Source organism: Oreochromis aureus, unplaced genomic scaffold, assembly GCF_013358895.1.
Source record: "Oreochromis aureus strain Israel breed Guangdong unplaced genomic scaffold, ZZ_aureus HiC_scaffold_357, whole genome shotgun sequence".
Lineage (NCBI taxonomy): Eukaryota > Metazoa > Chordata > Actinopteri > Cichliformes > Cichlidae > Oreochromis > Oreochromis aureus.
Window position 1 is genome coordinate 14493 of NW_024108905.1, and position 27294 is coordinate 41786.

General features: G+C 39.4%; 1 protein-coding gene across 2 annotated transcripts; it reads right to left on the reverse strand.

The window, feature by feature from the left end:
• Positions 1-1519: 1519 nt before the first annotated feature.
• Positions 1520-15704, reverse strand: jtb (jumping translocation breakpoint). 2 transcript variants are annotated; one of them, XM_031741016.2, is made up of 6 exons: positions 15480-15704; positions 14864-15118; positions 14731-14783; positions 5054-5136; positions 4576-4655; positions 1520-2978 (listed from the first exon to the last, which is right to left on the reverse strand). In XM_031741016.2, exons 2-6 carry the CDS (start codon positions 14950-14952, stop codon positions 2822-2824), a joined length of 462 nt encoding a protein of 153 aa, XP_031596876.1. In that variant the 5' UTR covers positions 14953-15118; positions 15480-15704; the 3' UTR covers positions 1520-2821. The 2 variants fall into 2 exon arrangements, with proteins under 2 accessions (XP_031596876.1, XP_031596875.1); XM_031741015.2 differs by having other exon boundaries at positions 5054-5139; positions 15480-15700.
• Positions 15705-27294: the final 11590 nt, after the last annotated feature.

The window sequence follows — 27294 nt, forward strand, 5'->3', positions numbered from 1 at the left end:
ATCTTTTTACACACACACAAATCTTTTTACACATACAAATCTCTTTTTTACGACGCACAAATTCTTTTTACACATACAAATCTTTTTACACACACACAAATCTTTTTACACATACAAATCTTTTTTACGCACGCACAAATTCTTTTTACACATACAAAACTGATTTACAAGTACAAAATATTTATGATCACATTTTGAGCCCATACCACTGGTTAAACGTGGGCCCAATGAGTGTCATCAGGACGCTACAACACAGAGAACACCATCCCCACAGATATAGGAGCTAGGGAAGCAGAAGAACTTCATATCAAGAAGGCCTGAGTAAATGTGGTTATCCTAGCTGGACATTTGTCAAAGATGGGAAGGCACCTAAAGAATGCTCCAGGCGATCCAGGAGAGAAGGCCTAAGGGTACATCTTTCACCATCTTACAGTGCTTTGATTGCAACCATTTCCCAACTCTCTGTGTATGGTACTCCCAGCCATTAATCAATGATCAAGAAAATTTGCATATTAATGATCATTAAACTGGTCTCATGGCCCATTGTTAATCAGCAGTGCTAGTTTTGCTATTTATGTGATATTTCAATGTGATATTTATAAGGCTGGCGAAACCAGCAGTCAGCTAAGACTGAAGAAGTCACTTGGACGAGTGACAAAACGTTTCTCCCACTTAAAACGCTACATCAAGATGAGCAGAATGAACTTTTTGGGATTTTTTTGATTATATTTGTGAAGGATACTTGCTTGCTGAGCCAAAACACAGAGAAAGCCAGAGAACGTTAGCCACAGTAAGGTCTCACTGGACATGTAAACCTGTAATACCCTGGGCATTAATCCAGCAGAATCAAAGCCTGCACTCAGCGAGCTTAGGGAAAGCACCAAATGTGACACCTGCAACCATGAGAAAAAGACCAAATACCTACGACAACAAAGAGAAGAGCTCTTGCTTGTCAGGTTAACAGCGTCAGCCACAGCAAGGTCCCACTAGATGTGGGACCTTGCTACCGTGATTGAGGGCAATAATAATAAAAAAACAGAAAGGATCACAGCTGGCTCTAGCATCCTTAAATAGTCCAAAGATATCCAGTTAGAGGGTGAACTGGTAATTCTAAATTGCCCATAGGTGTGAATGGGTCTTGTTGTTAGCCCTGGCACAGAATGGTGACCTGTCCAAGGATACACTGCCCTATGGCTGGGAAAGGTTTCAGCCTCTTGTGACCATTAATTAAATAAGTGGAAGTGGATGGATGGATAGTTTTTCTTATTATTATTTGGAGAAAAAAAAATCTGAAAATATTTTAAAAAACAAACTGTCAGCTGTGTGTGTATTGAGGATGAGGAGGCTATGACCTTTCTCACATTAACATGTGTCTACTTCTGTTAGTGAACACAAAGCCGCTCCTCTTTACAAACTCCCAAACAAATATGACGATAAAGATTTTATTTGTTATTTTTTGTGTGTGTGTGTGTGTGTGTGGGGGGGGGGGGTTAAAGGAGGAACAAAAACAGAACAAACAAAAATGGAAAATGTTTTATTTAGATTAGCAAATTTCACATTTCCACTTTAAATATCTATTGATCAACTATCAACTCCACATTCATGTCAAAGGCCCTGCCCATCCAGCTACACAGGATGTGAAGCTTCAAAGAAAGGACCAGAACTCTGCTGCATTAAATCTCATAAGTACTGAATAACTTTATTTAGGGATATGAATCGAGAACCAGTTCTCAAGGGATGAGAGCATGATGGTAAAGTGGAGACCACTCCAGGACAGAAACAACTGTATTATACTGTTAACAAAACTTCGGCAGCATGCTAACACTAAGCTAACAAGAACCCCGAGTGATGTTAAAGCTGAGTAAATGCTGACCCCAGCCCACACAACTTGCAGCCTCCGTTTCTACCTGTTCATGTTTCTAAAGTAGAATCACTTTAAGGTCTCTTTGTTCTGGTTTTCATCTTTGCTTTGTGCTGTCCTCATTAGGATAGGCATTTGTGTTAGTGTGTCGGGCTGTAGCCTCAGGTTTGTATTGCTAATTATGATACAGTGTGTTGCAGATTATTTTACAGACTAACATGACAGTAACGTAACGAGTAGTATAACAAATGTCTTTCTCCTGGGTGTAATTAAGTAACGTACTGCATTACTTTTAAAATAAAAGGGTTTTGTGTAATATGAGCAAGAATGACTTTGAGTATTGACCCTAACACTGATCAAAACAATGAGAGGAAACACCTCCAACGTGCACACACATTTGACATCTGAGCATGTAATAATTTTGGGTGACTGCAGTGTCTTTGATATGCTGCTTAGAGATGGTGGTGACTCACAAAGTGGAGCCAAAGAGAATGGACAAAAAGAATCGATAAGGAAAGATATTGATAAGTGATATTAATAATGGAATCAGAATTGCAAAATTCTTATCAATTCCCATCCCCTAACTTTATTGATCCAAAATTTTTAGCGAAGAACCAAACAACCAGAAAAAAGGAACCCCCCCCCCCCCAAAAAAAGGTGAGAGCTGCTGGTTACCATGGCATTGGAAACAGGAAGCAGAAACAACAGCCGCCATCCATCTTCTCTAATCTCATTAATTCTAATGATGTCACGCACATGACTCCACCCCTTGACTTGACTGGTTCCTGTTTAGCATATTTCTTAGGGCAGGGCATGTCAGCCGTCCTTGTTTCTGTGCAAAGACTTTCTGTTTCCTGTATGTGTTTCAAATTTAAAGTTCAGTGTGAAAACAGTCTCTGCAGTCCCATTTGCCCTCTACTGTTAAGACACCACTACAGTCCTAGTTCTGGTCCAGGTATCCTAGATGGACTCAATCTGGCGACGGACCTTCTCAGAGGCAAGGCGGTCAAGTCGTCGCTGACGGATGACAACGAGGACAGCGAAGAGGGTTGTCAGGGCCAACATGGCCGCCTCAAACTTCCAGAACAGATGTTCTTCCATGAGAACAGAGCGGCAGCTGAGTAGGAGGAGGAAGAAAAATTAGTACCTTCATTGGAATAACGTCAGTTCCTGTAGTGACTATTAATCTATGGCTGAGGTGCATGCCCATCTATTAGCTGATGAGTCCATAAAGGTTTCAAAATATTCTGATGTGATGTGAAAGTTGCTCATGAACCATGTGTAGCCTAGTCCATAAATGACTATAGCAATTAATGGGGTCTAGGGTATAAGTGGCCATTTTTGACTACTTTTGATTTGTCTTGTTTGGAATCATTCTTTTCAGCACAATTTCAAATATCTGAATTTACAGTTATTTCATTTTGACATACTGTATTAGCACAACTGATCTAAATTAAGACAAAAAAAAGAAAATCAGAGTAGAAAAAAAGTTATATTTTTCACTGTAAAAACCAAAAAAAATGTTTAATGAATCATTTTCATAACTTGGAAATGCAAATAGTCATAACAATAGAAATTGTAATTTTTTAAAAATTATGCACAGGTTTTGCAAACAACAAAGTTATATGCAGCTATTTACCTAAAAATGCAGCCAAGGCCTCAGGCATTTTTTTATATAACCATTTAAAACTATTAACAGAACAATCAGGTGTTCTGCATCAAATAAGAAGGCACACAAATTATTTGTACCAATCCAAAAAATATTTTCTGTCCAAATTAAGACAGAGGAGAACACCACATGCCAAAACTCTGCAGGTCTGACAACATGAGGTGTATCACTCAAGTTGCTGTCTGCCTTTTTCCACCAAAGGCAGACAGCGTTTACACTGCAGTCTGCCTTTAGTGGCTTTTTTGCAGCAACACTTTAATACAGAGCCCCGCAAGGGACACTGAGGAAAAAGATAAAGGGACATTGCACACTTTCTGTAAATCCTATAAACGTCATTTCACTTCTTAAATATCATTGTGTTTGTCTGCTATATGATATATTTAAATGAAATTGCTGATCCAAACAATGATTTATGAAGGAAAAACATGAAAATTATCAGGGGTGCCCAAACGTTTGCATACCACTGTAGGAGGACATTATACTGCTACTATCCTCATATGTGCCTCTCAAAAAAAAAAATCTGGTAATTCTTTGTTTTTACATTCATCGGGTCCCAATATGCCCAAATATCAAAGGGAAATTAAAAATGCATGCTGTGGAAGAGTTCGGGTCTTAGTAGGTTAAATTTAGGTTTTGTTTAAAGGTATGCCTGCACATGTCAGTGTTGTTTTTTTTCTCCTCTTGAAAGCTTTTGTTAAATGGTTCTTAAAAAGTAAAAAAGTTCTTCTTATTATTAAAACATCTTATTATTCTTTTATTAGAAGTATATGTTTTATCCTCTCCGAATTACATCCGTCTGTTTGTTACCACAGTCACTGCTTTTTTTTTTCCTCGCACTATTTTGGAGGAAAATGGGTCTTTTGACTTTAAAGGTTGGTGACCTTTATTGTTTGTTTGCTGTCATCCATTAGACAGTGCTCAGAGTATTTCCTTGAATTTAGAATGATCAGCTGCTCAGATTTTAGTCCTCCCACCTGTTGCTGGCATTCATCATGATTTTGAATGATACATGTCGCCTGTCTGGTTAATCAGGACCAAGACTCACCTTTTGTACTCCTCTCTGCTGGACTGGCTGCAGTTCACTCGCTCTACATAGCCTGTCAGTCTGCAGGCCAACTGTGACTTCTGAAACACACACACACACACACACACTGCCAATTAGATGATGTTTCAGAGAACAGAGAATATTGATCTGTGGTTATGCATTTAAAGTTACATTTTAAAGATGATGAAAAAACTTAGGTGGAGGTTTCTAATTTTTACTTTGATTCACCCAAAAGCCCATTTTTCATTAGTGCCCATTCAGATGGAGTCACCACAACTCAACTCTGATTGGCTGGTTTTGTTATTTTAAAATGTAATTTTAAAATAAAATAAAAAAAATAAATAAATAATTGAAAAAAAAATCCCATGACCATCTGCCAGATGACTTCATCTGCCTGTCTGATTACTTGATCAGCTGATTTCTGAACAGTGGTGACCTGAGAGTTGACGCTGCCCTATGTGTTACTGAAATTACTCACAGTATTGAAGTCGCTGCAGCGCACGCACGCCTCCGTCACCACAAACTCCTCCAACAGCCAGCAGGGGGCGGCCTCAGGCTTAACTGCTGCCAGGACAACAACAATATGTTACTGGCTGCATATACTTTCTGTGTGTAGCTGGAAGTGAAATTATTATTATTATTATCAGTGATGGGAATAACGGCGTTACAAGTAACGGCGTTACTAACGGCGTTACATTTTTCAGTAACGAGTAATCTAACTAATTACTATTCCTATCGTTACAACGCCGTTACAGTTACTAACAAGGAAACGCGGTCCGTTACTATTTTTCAACAAACAGACGGTTGAAACTGTGTTCAGCTTACCGCATCTTATATCAGCTGCACGGAAGTAGCTGTAAGTAATCTGGGTGCTACAGCTTTAAGCAGCTGCGCGCTCCCGCGGACGGCAATCACGATCGCTGTCTAGCACAACACCTGGAGCTCAGGGGGCAAAACAATCGAGTGCTGCTGTTTGACTGAGGAAGAATAAAGTAGTCGTGGTAAGTCAATCACGTGACCACTTAAAGACAAAGCAACAAGGTGATATATACCAGTTTTTAAATTGTGTTGATAGGCCACGTAAAACCAGAGTCATGATAAACAAGATATACGCGGCGTTTTTTCCTCAATAGTTTCGCCACGTTAGCGCTAGCAAGCACTCTCTGCTTATGAGCAAAAAAACCAAAACAAAACAGGGGAAGTTTTAGGAGTGACGGCGAGAGGGAGAGGGAGAAAGAGAGAGGGAGAGAGAGAAAGCGAGAGAGAGAGAAAGAGAGAGGGAGAGAGAGAAAGGGAGAGAGAGAAAGAGAAAGAGAGAGGGAGAGAGAGAAGGAGAGAGAGCGAGTTTTGAGATGTGAGATTTGTGACGTTTAGCGTGTTTGGAGTGTGTAGTTAATGTGTTGTCTTGTGTAGTTAGGGTGTAGTGTTGTGGATAGTTTTGTGTTGTGTGTCAGAACAATGAGGCGACTGCTGTCTCCAGGTAGAAACAGGAGTGATACACCTGCTGCTGTCAGACCTGCAGGTATCAGGCTGTGATGTTCTCCTTTGTAGTGGAAACAAAATATTTTTTTGGAGTGGCACAAATAATTTGTGTGGCATCTTATTGAAGAACAGCTGATTGTTCTGTAAATAGTTTGAAATGGTTATTTAAAAAATCAAGGTAAATGGATGCAAATAACTTTGTTGTTTGCAAAACTTGTGCATAGGATTTTAAAATTGACAATTAATATTTGCATTTGAAGTTATGAAATATGATTCATTAAACATGTTTGTGGTTGTTACAGTAAAAATATAACTTTTTCTACTCTGATTTTATGGTTTTTGTCTGATTGTAGATCAATTCTGGTTATACAGTATGACAAAATGAGAACATAACTGTAAATTCAGGCACGCGAGGTTGTGCTAAAAAGAATGATACCAAACAAGGCAAAGCAAATAGTTTTTAAAGGTAAAATGTGGAGAGAAAATCAAGAGTAGCAAAAAAAATGGCCAATTATACCCTGGCCCCCAGGGGGTTAAACGTTCTTTGTTTTTTTTAAAGTAACGCAATAGCTACTTTTCCAAGTAATTAATTACTTTTAGAATATTGTAACTCAGTTACTTTTTTGAAGAAGTAACTAGTAACTATAATTGAATTACTTTTTCAAAGTAACTTGCCCAACACTGATTAATATCATCATTATTATTATTATTAATTTTATTTTTGCTGTTGGATTAAAACTAGTGAACCTGTCACATGACATGACTTTGTTTCCACAGAATTAGTTCTTCAACAGTTCTTTAAAAAAGAAATCTTTAATTAAAGCCACACTTGATGCTGTTAACGAAGAAGAAAGAGGCAGGAGGAATCCATTTAGGGATACACATAGAACAAATGCGATTTCTGGTTGGATCAGCAAGATGTACAGTCAAGCCCATAATTATTTATACCCCTGCCAAATTCTGACTTAAAGTTAATTTTATTCAACCAGTTATTCACCTTATTCAAGTTTTTTTATTTTTTTTATGGAAATGACACAGGCGTCTCCCAAAGGATAAGACAATGTACAAGAGGCATCATTGTGGGGGAAAAAAAAAAAAAAAAAAAAAAAAAAAAAAAAAGTATTTATCAGCTTTTATTTACATTTGAGCAAAAAGTGTCATGTCCAAAATGACATGACAAAATACCCTTCTCAGTAATCAATAGAAAATCCTTTACAGCAATCAAACGCTTTCTATAATTGCAGACCAGCTTTTTGCATGTCTCCACAAGTATTTTGTCCATTCATCTTTCATGTTTTTGTCTGCTAACTATTTCTTCACCACTTTTGCTGTGTGTTTTGGGTCACTGTCGTGCTGAAATGTCCACTGGTGCCCAAGGCCAATTTTCTCTGCAGACTGTCTGATGTTGTTGCTGAGAATCTTCATGTATTGCTTTTTTTCATGGTGCCATTTACTGTAATTACAGGGCTCTACTCTAACTTTTTGCCACAGTTGCACTGGTGCACCTAACTTTTTTTCCTTAGGTGCACCAGCACAAAAGTTAGGTGCACCCAAATTTTTCCACCACATCATTTAACCCCACAGTTTTACGTGTTCTTTTTTTTTTTTTTTTTTTTTTTTTAAATTGCTGTCCATGTGACAATATTGATTTGTAAAGGATTAATTAACAATCTTGTCAACACAACATTCTTTATTTGGACTGCAGTTCTACAAGAAAGATAAGTTGCTGAAAAAGTGCTTGTGCTTAAAGTGCTTTGGCACTCTTTGGCAATATTGTAGGCAATGTTAAACTTAATCATCATCTTGACCTCCACTGATGACCGTTTGCTGCTGCCTGCAGCTGAAAAGCAGTGGGTAGAGGGGACACTTGGGCAGTGCATTCATCGCAGCATATAATATGTTTTCTGGATACACAGCATTTCAGTTCGAAACGTATTAGCACCAGTCACAAATGCAATACTGTTGGCCATGGTCTTTCCACACTCACGACAGTAAATGCAGTGCATAATGTGGTCAGCTTTACTGTATTATAGCCAGGGAAACTGGTCAAGCCACTCTCTTCGAAATGTATACACTTTCCCCCTCTTAATTTCAGTGGGCTCTGGCTCTGAGCCGATCATATGTGGCTCATTATCTGAAGCCGTCTCCGGACCAGTATTAGACATAACATGAGAGGTTGAATGCTCTGTGTCATAGCACTGGCTATGAATTTCATACGGATCAGGCCTTAACTTACATTAAGAAGTTATCATTTGTTTCATCTTTCCCCACTACCCACACACACACACACACACACACACACACACATCCACTACATCCATAGCTACATCCACTTCTGTCGGGCCTAGGCTACTCACTAGGGCTGGGTATCGTCACTGACTTCAATAATAGATTTGATTATGATTCAATTTTGACACAAACAGTCAGAAATATTATAATTCTGATCATTTATCAGTACTGACACTTGAGATTTCATCAGAGGTATAACATCACAGCAGATGCCTTTGTGTCAAAGTAACTGAGGATAAAACACAGAAAAATATGAAGGAGATTTTACTGGAATGGCTATTTATAGCATATAACCACCTTAAAAATATTCTGCAGTAGAACAAAAACTGAAGAAAACCATGAATCAACATATGAACATTACACTATGCTGCTGAAGTGAACCAGAGCAAAGTTACAGAGGTTTTATTAGAGACACAGCCAAGCATTTTGCAATTTGGCATAAATTTTAAAAGTTTAAATTTCTTCGGTATCAAAAAAGAAAAAATAGAAATGAAGCTTTCTTGTCGGAGGTCATTTTTTGAATAAAAACCCCAAAAACAACAAAAACGGGCTGACAGCACTGTACACGACTTGTACATAAGTCGTGTGCAGTGGGGAAACTGTTCTTGAAGTACACAGAGAGAGAGCTGTGCAGGAAGTGTGATTTTATTGTTGTGGAAACAATGGCATTGTAAAGCGCTTTGGGTGCCTTGAAAAGCGCTATATAAATCCAGTCCATTATTGTTATTATTATTATTGTTAATAGCAAAAGTAAGAGCAAATTAATGACGATCTTTATAAAATGTGAAGCGTAGTTTTGATCCTTCTTTTGCTGCTGGTTCAGTCGAGTTTGGTTGGAAATAGACAAAACCTGCAGCATCAGAGTCTAGCGCAGGGGTCGGCAACCCTGGGCACGCGTGCCACAGCAGGCACGCGAAGGGTTAACTGATGGCACGACCATAGCTGGACTGGCCATCAGGCATACCGGGCATTTGTCAGATGGGCCAATTGTGATTTTTCGTTTTTACGGGCCAATGGTTGTTTTGTTTTTTGGGGGTTTTTTTTGTAATGGTATAAACAATGAAAGGTGGTGGATTGGTCAGATGCTGGCAGATGTGTAAAAATAACTCAGTTGTTTAGTGGTGGCTATGGCGGACCTTCCACAGAGGCCAGCAGGTGGATGAGGGAAAGGGGAGGCAGGAGGAGGAGAGACCCAAGGCGGCCGCCGGTCCGATTGTCAGGTGAACTGAACTTCAGGTAAGAAGTTATGACCTGCAGTCTATCTGGGTCAGATATAAACTAAGTTTAGGTGTAGTTTATTTTCGTTGTGCTAACTTTTTACAATCAGTTACAATAACTCATACTGCGTACTAGCTAGCATGACGGAGTTTCTATACAGCTGGGTGGGTGCTATGATGTTACTGATAGTGAACTTTATTTTATTCATAAGGTTAGTTTGTACAGTTGCCAACGGCTCCTTAAAAAAGGGAATGGTCCCTCATTCAGAGACAATATTACGCGTTTCGTATTGAGCTGAAAAGGAAAGCAGTTTGTCCCGTACTTCAGCTACAATGGAAAAAGACACAAAGCTGGAGTTATTCTGTGTCTTTACGCGGTCAGCTGCCTCTTCTTCTCTCATTCTCTCCCCCTCCCTCTCCTGTTGCTACTTCAATTATGAAACTGATCAATGATCAGCTGATCGGCTTTTCTGTCGCAAGTCCCGTCTCTCTTGTTTGATTGCGCCAGAAAGAGGAAACCAGCGGATGTCGCACTAAACAACAGCAGCACATTTAAGCTTGATCAGCTGTTGTTAGAATTTATTCAGTATTAATTTCTAGTATCAGCTGATGTTTGCTGGAGCCACAGCTGTAAAACCTGCTGGTCATTATGTCGGTTTGGTTATCTGGTGAGAGGGAAACATGAAGATGAAACCAGGAGATGTCCTTATTGAATCATCAAAGCTGAACAGGTGATGGAGAAACAGGGTTACCTTTAAGGTGACATGAATGAGTTGAAGGGAAGTTATGAACTGTTTCTCAGAGACAAATAACACCAGGATCCTTTTCTAAGTAGCTGACAGCTGGTAACTGTGCAGGGGTGGGTCTAGCAAAGTTTTGCCAAGGGGGCCAGGTAGGGCATTAACAGGGAAAGGGGGGCACAAAGAAATACTCTTCTTTGTTATTCTCATTTAAAATGTCTAGCTTTTAATAAATAATTATCTGAATCTTACAACCAAAATTTTCATCTGACGTAAAATGTATAGAAATCATACATATACCAACAACACAGTGTACATCACTGTCACAACAGTGTTTGCTTTCATTCAAAGGCTTTATGGCTTTTCCTATAATACCTGGTGGGCTGGTCTCTAGTCAAAATGCCCGGGCCAATTTTTTGTCCCAGTCCAGCCCTGGGCACGACACGCAGTGAATTAATCTGAGAAGGTGCATTAAAAAAAATAAATGGCCGGGCCAGCGGTGCACATCGCAAATTAGCTCACATAGACACATTAGTTGTGCCGCTTCTTAATGATGGTATCTTAGCTAGCAACCCCAACTACCAGATTCAACTTGTAATTGGCTAAAAATAACTTAGCCTACCGGTGAGAGGGACGTTGCTACCTGGCAGTCTTTTTCAAGCGATGTTGAAATTTCCACATTCCGACACTTCAAATGCTTCAGGAGCTGTCTGCTCAGCGCAGCATCAGCACCACGGAAATACACGGATACATCCGAAGACTCGAGACAGAATTCACAATGTGTTTTTGGGACTTTCAGGTCTATGGACCAATGTTTTCTTTTCTGATCAAACCAGAAAGCTTTAATGAGCAGCTGGCTTTGTCTCGCATTAACCGGCTGGACACAGAGGAAATTGAAATGCAGCTGACTGAACTGAAAAGCTCGACTCTGTGGGGGTCACAGTTTGCAGAACTACAAACACAGCTGGTATCCATAGGTGTGCGTGTTCATGGAGCTTGCATTTTCACCAGCTGGACGTCACTACCTGACAAGTTTAACTGTCTTCAGAACATTGCAAAGGCATTATTGACAGTATTTGGCTCTACATATCTGTGTGAGCAGATTTTCTCTCACACAAAGAGTGTCCTCAGGTAGCCGTCTCAATGCTGGACACTCGGAGACCTGTGTCTCTGAGTGGGAGACCAGAGATCACATTAACATGTGTATCTCTGTAATAACAAACATGCCATATTGGCCCAGTTTATTTTTCTTATCATTGCTGTGAGGAGACCATAAATAGCATTTGCATTTTATGTTGTACAGTTCATTTGCTGTTATGGAGTTCTTGTTATGGATAAAAAGTGTCTTTTTTTGTTTCAAAATAGCTGATAACTATTCGCTGATAAAGTTGTTCTATATAGTGTGTAACTGTTCATATAGAGTGTTATAAAATGTATTGCTAATGCAATCATATGGCACATTGACTTCTGAGGAAATTTTAAATGGCACTCATCATCAGAAGGATTGCCGATCCCTAGTCTAGTGCATAAAAAGACATAAACACACAGCGCGGACCTGACACATCAGAATCAGTGAGATGTCGGCTTTCTCAACCGACATCTCACTGATTCTGATGCATCGGGTCCACGCTGTGTTTAAGTCTTTGTGCGGAATCTTTTTTTTCTCGAACGGCTGGCTGGTCGCACCGTTGCGACGTAGGATTTTTTTTTGTCACACCATTGAGAAATTGTGTGTGACCAAATTGGTCGCAGTCTACAGCCCCGGATTAGGTTCCCTGGTAAAATGGCCTGAAAAAGAGCTCTAAAGCATTAGGTCCATGTTTGACAGCGGGGATGGGGTTCTAAGGGTTGAAGGCTTCTGATCATTTTAAAAACAAACAAACAAATAAACAAACCAAATGAAGGAAACATCATTGTGGCCAATGTTCCCTCTAAGCTGCGCACGTGCGCAACTGCGCACTGCTGGCACGGTCTCTGCGCACAGAAAATCTGCGTTGCGCACAAAAAAAAATCTAACCTGAATTGAAATTAAAATTAAAACTTTAACAATTCTGTTTTGCAGTGTTAGTCAGTAAGTGACTGGCTGCTCCTGTATGGGATTAGAACGATGCCACCTTATCCTATAGTCCAGCCAATAATGCGATTCACATTTGTATATACGCAGCCAATCAACGTCGTTGACAGGCTATGACAGCGTCCTTATGTGCCGACACCGGTGTTTTAGCTAGCAAAGCGGCGTGGCTGATGTGCAGTGAAGCCACATTAATGACAACGTGTACAACCTTTGGAGATGTGAGCAGGACAGACGGAACAATTGACGGAAAAAGTGTGGACTTTATACCAGTTTTTAAATTGTGTTGATAGGCCACGTAAAACCAGAGTTATGATAAAAATATATGCAATGTTTGGTTTTCTTCCTGAATACTATCGTTATTTATATTTACTGCAGGAAGAAACGGTAAAAACGGCGTTTTATAAGGAAAACACTCGAAAGCACTTGCCGCCTGTGAGCAAAACCAAAACCAAAAAAACCCCCACCCTTTCCTATTGGTCGAAAAAAGTACCGCGTCAACCAATCAAAAAAATAATATGGCAACGTGGCATCTAGTTGTTAAGAAACGGGGGGAAGTTTTAGGAGTGACGGCGGTGTTCTGAGATGTGAGAGATTTGAGACGTTTAGCGCAAATCTTGTGTAGTTAGTGTGTAGTGTAGTCAATAGTTTTGTTGGTGTGTCAGAACAATGAGGCGGCTGCTGAATGTTACAGGTGTTACAGGAGTGATACATCTCCTGTTGTCAGGCCTGCAGGTATCAGGCTGTTGTTCTCCTTTATCTTATAGTGGACAGAAATTATTTTTTGGAGTGGCACAAATACTTTGTGTGGCATCAGATTTGATGCAGAACAGCTGATTGTTCTGTAAATAGTTTGAAATGTTTATTTAGAAACGCCTTGGCTGCATTAAAAAAAAAATAGCTGCAAAAAACTTTGTTGTTTGCCAAACTGAGTTACTTTTTTGAAGTAGTAACTATATAATTAATTGCCCAACATTGGTCATTATATACTGTATTTGGCAGACAGAGAGTTACAGGACTCTCTCCCAGACCACAGACTCATACTCATAATACAAGTCAGAGCTTTATGAAAAAAAAAAAAAGAAAGAAAGAAAGTTGTGTTTTCAAAATTGGAGTTCAAGTTATTTTTACTTCCAATAGTGTTAACATACTACACAGGTCATGAACAAGATTTTTTAAATTTTCATTGTAAGTGGGCTAAAGCAGTTAATTAAAAGTAGTCTAACATAAATGTAAATGCTGTAATTTGATTATTTTAATAAACCATGTAACTTGGATGGATTAGATGCTGGCGTGACCACAGTGCACACGTCTGATGTCATTCACAGTGGTCCAAGGGATCGCTCAGGGAGTTTGTGTGTTTGCTCAGACACATGAAAAATTAGAGGGAACATTGATTGTGGCCAAACAATCCAATTTTTGTTTCATCTAACACAAAAGACCAGAAGTCTTCTTCTTTGTCCAGATGAGCATTTAGCCAAGCAGGCTTTTGTATGCCTCTCTGGAGAAGTGGCATTATCCTTGGTCTCTCCAAAAGTTGATTCTGTTCATTTGGATGTAGCGTTTTCAGTGGGAGAAACGTTTCGTCACTCATCCAAGTGACTTCTTCAGTGTCAGCTGACTGCAGGTTTCCCCAATCTTATAAACAGTACATTTGCATAATGACTGAAACCAGCCCACTGAAGGAACAATGGGCTGGGAGGTCAGTTCCTTCATCATAATTATGCAAATTCTCATGACCATTGATCAACAACCACCAGCAGAGCACAGATTCACCAGGATGATCTTGGTAGTGAACCTTGGATTCTTTTTCACCTCTCTCACTATCCTCCTGGCCAGCACAGGTGTCACTTGGCTTCCGACTATATCCTCTGAGATTTTCCACGTACAGAACATCTTGTATTTTTTAATAATAACTTATACTGTAGCCACTGGAACTTGAAAACATTCATATATGGCCTTGTAGCCCTTTCCTACCTTGTGAGCAGCCACAAGTAGTATAGAACTTTCCCAGAGACTGCGACAGTTGTGAAGGGTATGAATAATTTTAGACGCAACAGTTTTTGTAAATAAAAGCTGAGAAATATTTGTTTTTTCTACAATGATGCCACTTGTATGTCATCTTATTATATTTTAATAATTTAGCAGAAGCCTGTGTCATTTCTGGTTAAAACAAACAAACAAACAAACAAAAAAACGTGCTGGTTGAATAACTGTAACTTTAAGTCAGAATTTGCCACGGGCATGAATAATTATGGGCTTGACTTTAACACAGAAAGAACAATAACTGCATTTTTTTTAAAGCAAGCTAACAAAACATAGATCTAAAAACAGATGACAAGTGTTTAAGACATACCTGTAAACGTTCCTATAGATTTCTCCTCACTCAGCAGAGCTGCTCCGAACACCCTGAAACACATTAACATTTTTGAAAGTCATATGACTTTACCGCAGTGCTGCCTGCAGGTTTGGATGACCTCTGAACTTACCTGAGTGACACAAGACCCCAGAACAGGGCATGAAGTACAAGGACGCGTGGGCGGCAGCAGGCGACGGGGATCCGACAGTCACCCTCCATCAGTCTGCTGCCCCAGCACCACAACGCCGTCGCCACGCTGTCCGCCTCCTGACCGGTTATTGAAAAGTTATGATTCGTGGCCGACTGCTATCAGTCCAAGCTGTAGTCAGTCTTTTACCATGATGCTCACATTGATCAAAGTCTTAAGGCTCCACGGTATTGAGAGCTGAAAAAACAAACATATGTAACTTTGCTAATCGATAATCAGAGTGCAGATGATCACAGTTCAGTGTATTTAGTATAAAAGTACACAGGCTAATTACTATTTGATTGGATGATTAATGATAAAATGAATCATCCAATAAAACAGCAACAAACCTAATCAATACATGAGTAATGAGCAGATTCATTAACACAGACACTGGGCAATATTTCACTCAGCTGATCATTAATAACCCATCAAGAACTTAAAAAAGAGCTAATATCACAGACTTTAAGCGGCTTACAACGTGATTTTTTTTGTATTGATCAGTCTGCTAATGCTAACAAGTCGCTAACACGTTAGCAATACCGTTAGCTCTACTCACCGCGATCTCTTAAAAAAACACCCGCCATATTGGACTCAACGCAGGGAAGCAGAGAAGAGGAGCCTAAACAAAACGGTCAGAACCGCCGATGATTCGACGCTGCTGTTAAATAAAGCGCAGAGTTAGCGGCGAGCATCGAGTCCATCGATTGTTGTTACCGGATTCACACAGGTTAACCACGACACGCACAGGCAGCACTTCCGCCACAGAGTTCACTACCCGCAAGGATAAAATGCTCCCAGGAAAAGCGTCTGTTATAGTCATATAAATACAATAATATATATGCATGCATGTGCCCCGGAAGAAACACACCAAACATTTTTCGCTAGGTTTTTTAATTAAAGTTTACGGACTGTAAAGATGATTTTAACACTTTTTATCTTTATTTACGTCCTATTGTCTCTTAAACCTTTTATGTAATTTAGGAACCGTTATTTTGAAGGGCAGAGTGCAGGCGCAGCCTCATCCTGTTTTGCAACGTCGATTTAAACGTCATCATTCTCAACGTCAGCTGCTGTTGAAATCAGGTGATTGAATTGAAAGTCTTTCCTGCAGACATGTATACAATATTTAAAGTGGAAATGAAACACTAAATGTATAAAGGCTAATTTACACCATGGAGCCCTGCTCTCAAAAACTGACACAAATGCAACACTATGTATCTAGATTTAAGAAATAAATGCTTAGTCAAAGTTTTAAAGGGAACCCCAGTGTTTAGTGTTTGCACTAAAATATGTACTGTGCTTTCAAGAACACATATGTGGTATTAAAATATGCCAAATGTTTACCTTTTAAGCACATTTTATATAAAAACCAATTTACCAGTAGGCCACCATTGTTATTTACTTTTCAGTGCACTCTGGGTAGTGACGTCATACGGTTGCACCACATCCAGTTCACAGTTAGCTTCTGTTCAACCTTTCCAGTTTGAACCAGAGCAAACCGAGAGAGAGAATGAAAATAGTCACCCAGTACTTAGTTTAGATGAAGATGAAAACAATCCGTCACACAAGGATTGTGAGAGAGTGAGGGAAAACTACTGCTGTCTATGTGGCTACTGCTTACCAATGGCAACGGCGACTGAGAGCGTTTGTTGCACCAAAAGTTTGAAGCCGTATGTCTTAATCCAGATGTTCTTTGGGCAGCCCTTGTTAGCCTTCATGACCGGTATCCGGTCTTTAAGTGATATGGGATGAATCCTGCTTCCGGGCCCAAAGTAGTCTGCATTTAATAAGGCTGTTGTGTTTTTAACATGTTTTAATGCTTTGTATCTTGTTCGATTTAATCTCAACAAGCCCCTAAAAACAGTCAGTGATCACTGTCGCCTTCTCTCAGTTTTTATTGCCACTAATCATTTTAAAGCTCAGTTTTTAAACCCTTACGATGTAACTACAGCCCAGCCCCTGCAGAAGTATATTAACAGTGTTGGTCAAGTTACTTGAAAAAAATAATCTTCCCCCAAAAAGTAATCCCGTTACTTTACTGATTACTTATTTTCAAAACTAACTAGTTACTTAGTTACTTTTTAAAAACATGATTTACAACCTGAATAGGGAATAAAGCGATAGGTCTTTCAGCCCAATTCTACTTTTTCTGCATAATCCATCATATAAAATTGGCCGGTGGCGCCAGTGTCCGGCAGCCTCGCCTCTGTCAGTGCGCCCCAGGGTGGCTGTGGCTACAATGTAGCTTGCCATCACCAGTGTGTGAATGTGTGTGTGAATGGGTGGATGACTGGTTGTGTAAAGCGCTTTGGGGTCCTTAGGGACTAGTAAAGCGCTATACAAATACAGGCCATTTACAGGCCATAAAATATAACCAAATTAAAAAGTCTCGTTTTAAAACTAGTTTTATTAGTTTTAATCTTTTAATTTTATGCATCAAGCAAAAATTTAATTATATGCAACATTCTCTGACTGGAAGAAATTTGTTTAACATTTAAACCTATTTTCTGCACATTCCAGCATATAAAATAAATTTTTTTTTGTGTTTACACTCTTTCAAATAAATGCAAGTAAAACACAGCAGGAAATAAATAAAATCTGTTTGATTTGAGCTGGGGGTGGACTTAGAGGAGGAGACCTGGGAGAGCGCTCTTTTAAGAGTAAACAACAGCACTTCTTGTGCCAAATTAAACATCATACAGTTCAAGATTCTTCACCGCATTCCTTTATTTTTTTACACTCAGAAAAATAAAGGTGCCAACTGGAACCAAAAGTGGTTCTTTAGACTGATGCCATAGAAGAACCTTTCAAACAATGGTTCTTTGAAGAACCATTTCTTTCAGTGGTTCATTGAAGAACCTTTTTAAAAATGGTTCTTTAAAGAACCATTTTTCAAAAGATCCTTCAAATGGTTCTTTAAAAAAACATTTTAAAGAACCTTTTTTGAAATGGTTCTTTAAAGAACCATTTTAAATCTTTCAAAATAAAATGTATCATAAATTGAATTTGAGTAGGGTAAAATAAACACGAGCACAGCATAGACATATATTAATGGTTTATTGCCATTTCGTAATATACCAAAACACAAAAAGGCATTTTAACCCTCAGCACAACATCACTACTAATACATGTCACATATTAGTCATTTAAACAGTAATAATTAAACATTTTTACTATACTATAAATAAATATACATAAATACTATATCTATAGATAACAACAATTAATACATGTATTGTTTAATTAATAAAACATCAGAAAGTGATAAAAACACATTAGAAATAGCAATAGCTTCATAACAGACCAATAAATCAACACATTGTCATCAGCAGATGTTTGCATGTTCAGTAAAAATATTTCAACAACAAGTTTTTGATCAAAATTATCAATGAACTTCAGCCTTACCTTATGTAAGGTAAGTTTCATGTTGGACTCATGGTTCTTTGTTAGTCCAGTTTAGGATAATATCTCTGACGTATGTATCATATCAAATATATGTCATATCAAAACAACCCCACACCTGCAGTTGTTTCAGTTTTTCACAGGTGTTTCCTGTCAGCTGGTCAACCTCACTCAGGCGGGCATCCATATCAGCCAACCAAACGACAAGCTCCTCCTCCCTTTGTGCTTCAAATCCCTCCATCTCTGAGACAAGGAGCTGAGAGAGAGAAAACAAGGGTCAATTATAAAGAAGAGAGAAAAGTGAAACCCTCCTCAGAAGGTCTGACTCGCATACCTGCAGTCGACCTGTGATAGACTCCAGTTTGGCGTTCACATCATCCCTCGCTGTTGCCAGCAGCCAAGTCTGCAGGGTGTCCTGGAAGAGCCGAGTTAATGTTCGACTCCTCCTGGTCAGGCTCTCCAGCTGGATGAGCCGAGGTCTCCCCTCTCGCCGCCGCCTCTGAACACACAAGCACAAATTGCATGTGAAGCAGGAGGTGCAGATTTTTTTGCTATTCTTTTCTAAATCCAGGCTTGATAACGTGGAGGTATTTGGAAAACCTTTTTGGCCAGCGGACGATTGTTGTCTCGCAGAAAGTCAAATCAAATGTATGTGATACACAATTAATTCACAAGAACACATTATGAAAAACAAGTCCAGTTCTTGCCTGATTTCACATGAATTCTGCATCAAAACAGGGTAACAGAATTAAAACAAGTGTTTGCAGCAATTGTGAGCACAAAGCCTCACTTTGTACAAGCCTGCTATTAAAGTTCTCCTCTATGCAGACAACATTCCTGTTTTCAAGGCACAACTTGGATCTGCTATACAAATCTTATGGATACACACTAAATGAAACAGTAGTGTGCACGCATCCAGATTCTGATCCCTCGTCCTAATATGGTCCCAAAAGGCTCACAAAAACCAACATAGCAATAGCAATAAAGCAAATGTTGAGTCCATGAACCAATGGCTGACATGGGTTTTATCATAAGGGTGATAAATATACAACATATGTTCTTAAGACTAAAAGTATAATACAGATTTTAGTCTTAGAGATTTGATGTTCATTTACCTGCAGGTGCACTATACGTGCCTGCTCCGTGGATTTCCACAACGTTTTGCAAATCACTACTTAATACAGGAAGTAGGTGAACTAAAACAAGTAATCTTTCTTTGTGAGAGGACAATATTATGAAACAAACCTCAATGACATCATAGAGATCCCTAAAGATGCTCCTGCTGCTTTTCTTCCTCCTCATCCTAAGCTTCCTTCTCCTTGTCCTCGACTTCCATCCAATTGTAATTCAATCTAAGTGTGTTTCTCCCCCTCCTCTTCCTCATTTTGTTGGAGCTGTGAAAAGAATTAGTGTAAATCTTAATTAATTTGTGCAAACAAGAAAAATCTACAGCTTTTCGGTCAGAGGTGGTCTTGTGATTTAAGCTGGGTAGAGTAGATTTATGTGTTGATGCCACCTGCTTCAGCTCTGCGACTGGCTGCTGAGTGATATTTACACCCTGGCTGGATTACAAACTTTAACCATGTGCTGAACTTTTGCCCAGCGTTGATACCTCTTGTTAGCATAACGACCTCTTCTTGGCTTAATGTATGATGGTGGATAAATGAAATGTACAAAGAAAATTTAACTATATTACAAAAGGACATCCATCCTGGTAACATCAAATGACCAGAGTCCAAAAATAAGTTATACAGTAACAGTCAAAGACACACCTTCTCATGTGTCACATTTCTATTCATTCAAAACACTTATGCATAGCTGTATTTTATACAGCTCTTACAGAATTCAAAGTACAGGCTGATGTGAGTATTTAATGTACAGCTCAGCTCTACTGAATTTCTGAGTTTCTAGAGCAGACACAGCTCACATCACAACAGGCTTCAGGCGCCATTTTAGTGACTTTAACAATATTATAAATTTTAATATCGGTCTAGCTGACATTAGGTTATGTACACAGCACGCAATAGGACCACATATTTTAGAAGCCAAAGGTTCAAATTAGTTGGGAGCACCTTCACTTAATTATAACAGTGGTTTTGTTAGGAAAACAGTTCTGTATACCGATACTAAATTGCGTCAACGTCAACGGCTAACGTATCTAACATAGCTAACTGTTATTTTTAGCACAGCATTAACAGCAAGCTACAATGACGAGTAACAAAAACAAAACAGTAAAAGGTTTTAATTAGTGATGGGTCCAGCAACACTGACGCACCGGCGCTTGTATCAAGCTCACAGAGTGAAGCCTGAGTCAATTACATTTAAATGGGTAATATTATATTCACAATACTTTCATTTAATTTTCACTTAATGTAATTCACAGTATATTTTAAAGATTTCTACAATATTTGCAATGTAAAACATATAAAATGATTCCATGGAAAGTACAATACCTTACAGTGTACAAGTATGACTAGGTCATTGAATCAGTGTCTGTTGTGAGTCTCAAGTAAGTTGCCTGCAATGATATTTAAGGTCCAGCAGGTGTCAGTATGGCGCAAAACAGCAACACTGTGTCGACACAGTATCGATACAGTTTGGAGAATGTGCTGAAACGCTTCACGAGGCCTCATCTACCCATCACTAGTTTTAATGAAAATGTTTTACCTTTTCCAACAGTCCCAGAATCCAGAGCTTCAAAGACCAGCAGGTACTCAAGAAGACTGTTATCCGTTTCGCTGTCACCGTCAGTGAGAAAGTGTTTTTTCCCTTAGAAAGTTCAAGGCCCGCCGGTCGCGCAATCTGTCTGCGCATGCGCATCCCAATGATTGACCCCCCCTTTTGGGAGGTTGCCATAGTGCGACGTGTCCTAACGTCACTCTCTCTCTCTCTCTCTCTCTCCCTGTCATTTATTTGGCTCGAAACACATATTAACAAATTGCTCAGTGATAAACAAGTACTCCTTTACCTAAGCAGCGTGCTTTGTCAAAACTAAGTAAGTGTGTCGGTAATGAGCACATTGACATTCTGTTGTGCAATTGTTATTTACTTGTATTTAATAATTTGACTTTACATACTGCTGGGTGGTTTGTAAAGTTTACAAAAACTAGTATTATCATTATGCTATATTTTCTAATACATATAATAATCTCAAAAGTAATGCCTTGAAGCAGAAAATAGTAATAGTTTATTAAAATTTAAAACTAAATGGCCTGCACTTAGTCCCTAAGGACCCCAAAGCGCTTTACACTACATTCAGTCATTCACCCATTCACATAGCAAAAAAAAAAAAGTACAATATTTGAATGTGTGTATTGTGTGTACTGTTTGTTAACTCACCATATTCATAAATGTCTTGATAATAAATTCCATATTCTATTACCACATTATTTGTGATCAGTGGGTTTGCGGGGTTAGGGGTGTGGGGGGATAGGGTCTTTAGGCTTTGGCCCCCACCCCTGCCACCGGTATATTTTTAAGCAAGTATTTCTAACTTTTATTTGAATATTCAGTTTCCTACCATCTGCTCTTAAAGGGTAATTGCCAGGTAACCCGCCCTCCCCCTTCGCACACACATGCACACAAACAAAACACACAGTATAATTCACACCCTCATTATAGTGAATAAATATTTATGCCATTTTACACCATCAAACTTAGATAGCTAAGGATTAAGAACCTTTTGTTCTTTAAAGAACCATTTGTATTACCTAAAGAACCATCTACAAAATAAAAAGGTTCTTTGACGTATGATGGTTCTTTAAAGAACCATGAAGACATCTGAAGAACCATTTAAGAACCATAATTTTTCTGAGAGTAAGGCAAGACTGGCCAAAATATTTCCAAACATAGATGCAAGCTGTGAGAGATGTAGAAATCCTTCTGAAGATTTTGGTCATGTCCAACTTTAAAAGCCTACTGGTCACCAATTTTCAAAACACTGTCTGAAGCATTGAATGTTGAGCTTCAACCCAATGTCATTACCGGTATATTTGGTGCTACAGATAGAGGACATAGACCATTAAGGCAAAGCTACAAAATCATAATCGCTTTCACTACACTGCTTGCGCGCAGAAGGATATTATTCCATTGGAAGTCACAAGAGCCACCCAAAGTGGCTCTGCGGTTCAGTGACCTGACACAATTTATACAGCTGGAAAAAATAAAGTATACTCTCAAGGGGTTGAAGGAGAGATTCTTTGCAGTTTGGGATACATTGCTAAAACATTTAGAGAAAATTAAAACCATTCCCATCTGATACTCTCTTGGCAGCTACCGTATACCCTTATTGTTGTGATGGCGATTAATTTTGTGCAAACTATTGCCTTTTAAGTGCACATCTTTAAATATGGTGAATTTTGATGTACCTCATTTAAATTTATTTATTCATTTATTTATTTATTTATTTATTTTTCTTTCTCTCTGGATTGGTGTCCAATATGTTCTTGGGGTGGGGTACACATATAAAAAGGAGCATTGTGACTTCGTTACATGTATATCTTTGTATTACATTTTTGACGCTCAATAAAAAATATTTTTAAAAAAAGAAAAAAAAGAAAAGAAATAAAATCAAAGACTCAGCGGTCCTGTTGCTCTATTTTCACCTGTATAGCAGGAGTGGGGCAGGCGGAGGTTTGCCCTGGTGCAGGTGTGTCGCAGAGGTCAGTGGAAGGATCTGGGAGTTTCTCTGTGAATTTCACATTCCCGTGGCAGCATACTCAGTGCTTGCTCAGAAGTTTAGGGGGTTTTTTTCACTGTAAAAAGAAGTTTTCTTCCCACGCTGTGAACAGCGGACACTAATGTTTTTGTCACTTTTTACGGAATCAAACTCAAAGTAAGGTCAGTACTTCCACGCTTTAAACACTGCACGGTCATACTCTCTCCCGCACTCGTTATATTATCCATTGTTGATCTGCACACTTGCTTACGTCGTTGTCATGAGACAGTCTCGCAAAAATAACGGTTTTAGTAACGCAGTAACGCAGCGTGCTTACGGGAAAGTAACAGTAATCTAATTACCTTTTGCAATAGTAATCCTTTACTCGTTACTTGAAAAAAGTAATCAGATCTCTGTATATTAATGACTAATCTCGTATTGTGGATAGATTATCTCGGTGGTTCTCGTGACTGACGTTTGGTCCGTTTACAGCATCCTGCCATGCGATTGCCTTTGCCCCTAACCATTGGGAACCCTCACATTAACTTTGATCAAGTGGAAAAAAGTCCTCCGTTCGTTAGCGTTCATCCTCCAGCTTTACTGTTTATGTTATGCTAACATAGCTTTGTCGCGCTAGCGATCACGTAGCACATCATTATATACCAGCTAGCCCAACTTCAGTAACCCTACAAACGTCGCTGCTGTTTACTTTGCTGTCTTCATTTATGTTGGAAGTGAGAGCAGAGCTGTACGTTTTAATTTGTTTCATAAATCCCTCAGTCAGAACATGGTATATTATATTTAGTTGGAATCTAGCGAGCTAACTCCCTGCTAACTTGTAACTCAGTTAAATGTCATAAATTATGTTTTCATGGATGCCTTGATGTTAAACTTAATTGTTACACCTGGTAGAGCAGCCACACTGATCATTTTATTACAGATGAACAAATTTAGACAGTTTTTCAACTCTCATTAATGCTACAGTGATCATTTGACTTTGGGACCTGCAGTGGAGTTTGGGCCCAGACATGGCTAATAACATCAGACAGTGGCGGTCCAAGCCTGTTTGGCACCCTGGGCGAACACTCCCTCTGCTTTTACACACGCTCTTTTCTACTCTGTAATATTCTTTTTAATTTTCTTGATATTTATTTATAAGCACCTCTGTTAATCCTTGATACTTAGAACTGAGTGATCTGTATATATTAGTGCTATTTCTTAAATGTGTAAAATCTCTAACATAATGTGTTGTTTGGAGTTTAGTCTGTTACTGTTACTATTTTTACCATTTCTTCTTGGAGCAACTGTAAGCCACATAATTTCCTTAGGGATTAATAAAGTATTCTGATTATGATTCTGATTGTTTCAGGATACATGACCTGCCATTATCCAATGACATATCTGCTTACCTGTATCTTTTGCTCATTTCTCCTCCTCTTTTTTTCTCTTTTTTTCTAAACTGAACCCCTGATGGCTTTGAACTTCTCTTGTCCATCTTGCATTGGTTTTAATTTTGCACTCCAATATGAACACCCATCCCCCAACACGAGGATCACCACAACATAACCTAATAGACCTACACGTTAGTTCACAGATTCGCTTTGTCTAGGGTTTATGTCTAGGATTTTACACAACCCAGGATTCAAATCATGAATACATAATGGCCTTGGATTTACAACATTATAAATGAAATGTGCTCTATTTGGAAGCAGCAGGGCCCCCTCCCCTTTCGACGGGTTGTGTGTGAGACTTTAAATCATCAAACTGTTAAATATAAATTTTAAATTGTTATTGATCCCTTTACCCCTAGTCCTAAAGTGTATATTTATTTTCTTACTCTTCTTATATATATTGTTTGTTTACTTGCACTGCTGTAACTGGAGCCTCTTCCTCTCGTCTCTCTATATACTGTACTGTATATAGCGGAGATGACAATAAAGTTTACTTTGACTTCAGCAGCAAGCAGGCGCACCGAGGGCTCTCGCGCTGACTTTTCACATACAGAATTTCGAAAAAACATCGGTGCAAATTATAAGTCTGTATCATTATGTCTGGTGTTTTCAAGTTTGTTGGTTTGTTTTTATTTTCTTTTATTTTGCCAGTTGGTTATTAGATGCTGCTCCAGCCAGCCAGAGGATCCCCTGCCGCCCCACCCTCTCCTCCGTGTGCCGCTAAGCAGCAGGCGCACCTCGCAAACGGAGGGCGCCCTTACTCCCAGCAAATGGGCGATAGAAAACCGATCGGTGCCTATGACATTCCCAAAATGCGCTGGCATGATGTCGGGGCAGCATGAGTACGAGCAATTTTTTTTTTTTTTTTTGCCGATGCCCGAGATGCCGCCCCCCACCACGATGCCGCCCTGGGCAACCGCCCATGTCGCCCATATCAAAAACCGAGAGTCAAAGACAGTGGCGTGTCCAGCGGGGGCACAGGCCACCCCCCCAACCAGACTGGCCACCCCAGGTGCCACCCCGAAGCTAAAACAATAAAATTCAATGAAACATCAAATGTACGATCTTTCACAGTGAAGCTCAGATATCCGAGTGTAAATGAATGCAGCACGGGCTTCTGCACTATGAGCATCATGTTAGCAAAGGTAGGAGAGCCAAGCACGAAAGACGGCACCGCAGAAAACAATTTTTCGGCGAAGATTAACAGGTTAACATAGCTGGACTGGCCATTGGCCATACCAGGCATTTGCCCGGTCGGCTGATGACTTTTTTTTTTTTTTTTTGTAACGGCATGAACAATGAGAGGTGGTGGATTGGCCAGATGCTGGCCGATGTGTAAAAATAACTCAGTTGTTTGGTGGTGGCTATGGCGGAGCTTCCACGGAGGCCATCAGGTGGATGAGGGAAGGGGAGGTAGGAGGAGGAGAGACCCGAGGCGGCCGCCAGTCCGATTGTCAGGTGAACTGAACTTCAGGTAAGAAGTTATGACCTGCAGTCTATCTGGGTCATATATAAACCAAGTTTAGGGGTAGTTTATTTTCCTTGTGCTGACTTTTTACAGTCAGTTACAATAACTCGTACAGCGTACTAGCTAGCATGACGGAGTTTCTATACAGCTGGGTGGGTGCTATGATGTTACTGATAGTGAACTTTATTTTATTCATAAGGTTAGTTTGTACAGTTGCCAACGGCTCCTTAAAAAAGGGAATGGTCCCTCATTCAGAGACAATATTACGCGTTTCGTATTGAGCTGAGAAGAGATGCAGTTTGTCCCTTCAGCTAGAATGAAAAAAAGACACAAAGCTGGATTTATTCTGTCCTTATGCTGCACAGCTGCCTCTTCTTCTCTCATTCTCTCCCCCTCTCTCTCCTGTTGCTACTTCAATCATGAAACTGATCAATGATCAGCTTTTCTCTCTTGTTTGTTTATCGCCCACTTTGCGCCAGAAAGAGGAAACCGCTGGATGTCGCACTAAACAACAGCAGCACGTTTAAGCTTGGTCAGCTGTTGTTAGAATTTATTTAATATTAATTTCTAGTATCAGCTGATGTTTGCTGGAGCCACAGCTGTAAAAGCTGCTGGTCATGATGTCGGTTTGTATATCTGGTGAGTTGGAAACATGAAGATGAAACCAGGAGATGTCCTTACTGAATCATCAGAGCTGAACAGGTGATGGAGAAACAGATTTACCTTTTAGGTGACATGAATGAGTTGAAGGGAAGTTATGAACTGTTTCTCAGAGACAAATAACACCAGGATCCTTTTCTAAGTAGCTGACAGCTGGTAACTGTGCAGGGGTGGGTCTAGCAAAGTTTTGCCAAGGGGGCCAGGTAGGGCATTAACAGGGAAAGGGGGGCACAAAGAAATACTCTTCTTTGTTATTCTCATTTAAAATGTCTAGCTTTTAATAAATAATTATCTGAATCTTACAACCAAAATTTTCATCTGACGTAAAATGTATAGAAATCATACATATACCAAGAAGACAGTGTACATCACTGTCACAACAGCGTTTGTTTTCATTCAAAGGCTTTATGGCTTTAATACCTGGTGGGCCGGTCTGTAGTCAAAATGCCCACTTTTTTGTCCCAGTCCAGCGCTGCAGTTTAATACTGGCAGTGTCACCATGCCAGCTGACTGTATTTCATCATCAGCCAGTGTTGTTCTTTATACATCAATATTACCAAAGTTTACCATAAGGCAGCATAGAAAGTATTTACTTGCTTTCAGGTTTTATTCAAATGTTAGTCTTTTCAGTTGTTTCCCCACTTTTTCCCTGTTTCAAAATCAAACACCAATTTTTGAGAAGATTATCTTCTTTTTTAATAGGCAGATTAAGTTTTGCATTGGCATTGGCTAA

Coding starts and splice junctions, on each gene's coding strand:
- jtb (XM_031741015.2), bottom strand. CDS start 14,952: ATGGAGGGTGACTGTCGGATCCCCGTCGCCTGCTGCCGCCCACGCGTC. Junction 14,784..14,863: donor TGGGGTCTTGTGTCACTCAG/GTAAGTTCAGAG, acceptor AATGTGTTTCAG/GGTGTTCGGAGCAGCTCTGC. Junction 5,140..14,730: donor ATCTATAGGAACGTTTACAG/GTATGTCTTAAA, acceptor TTGTCCTGGCAG/CAGTTAAGCCTGAGGCCGCC.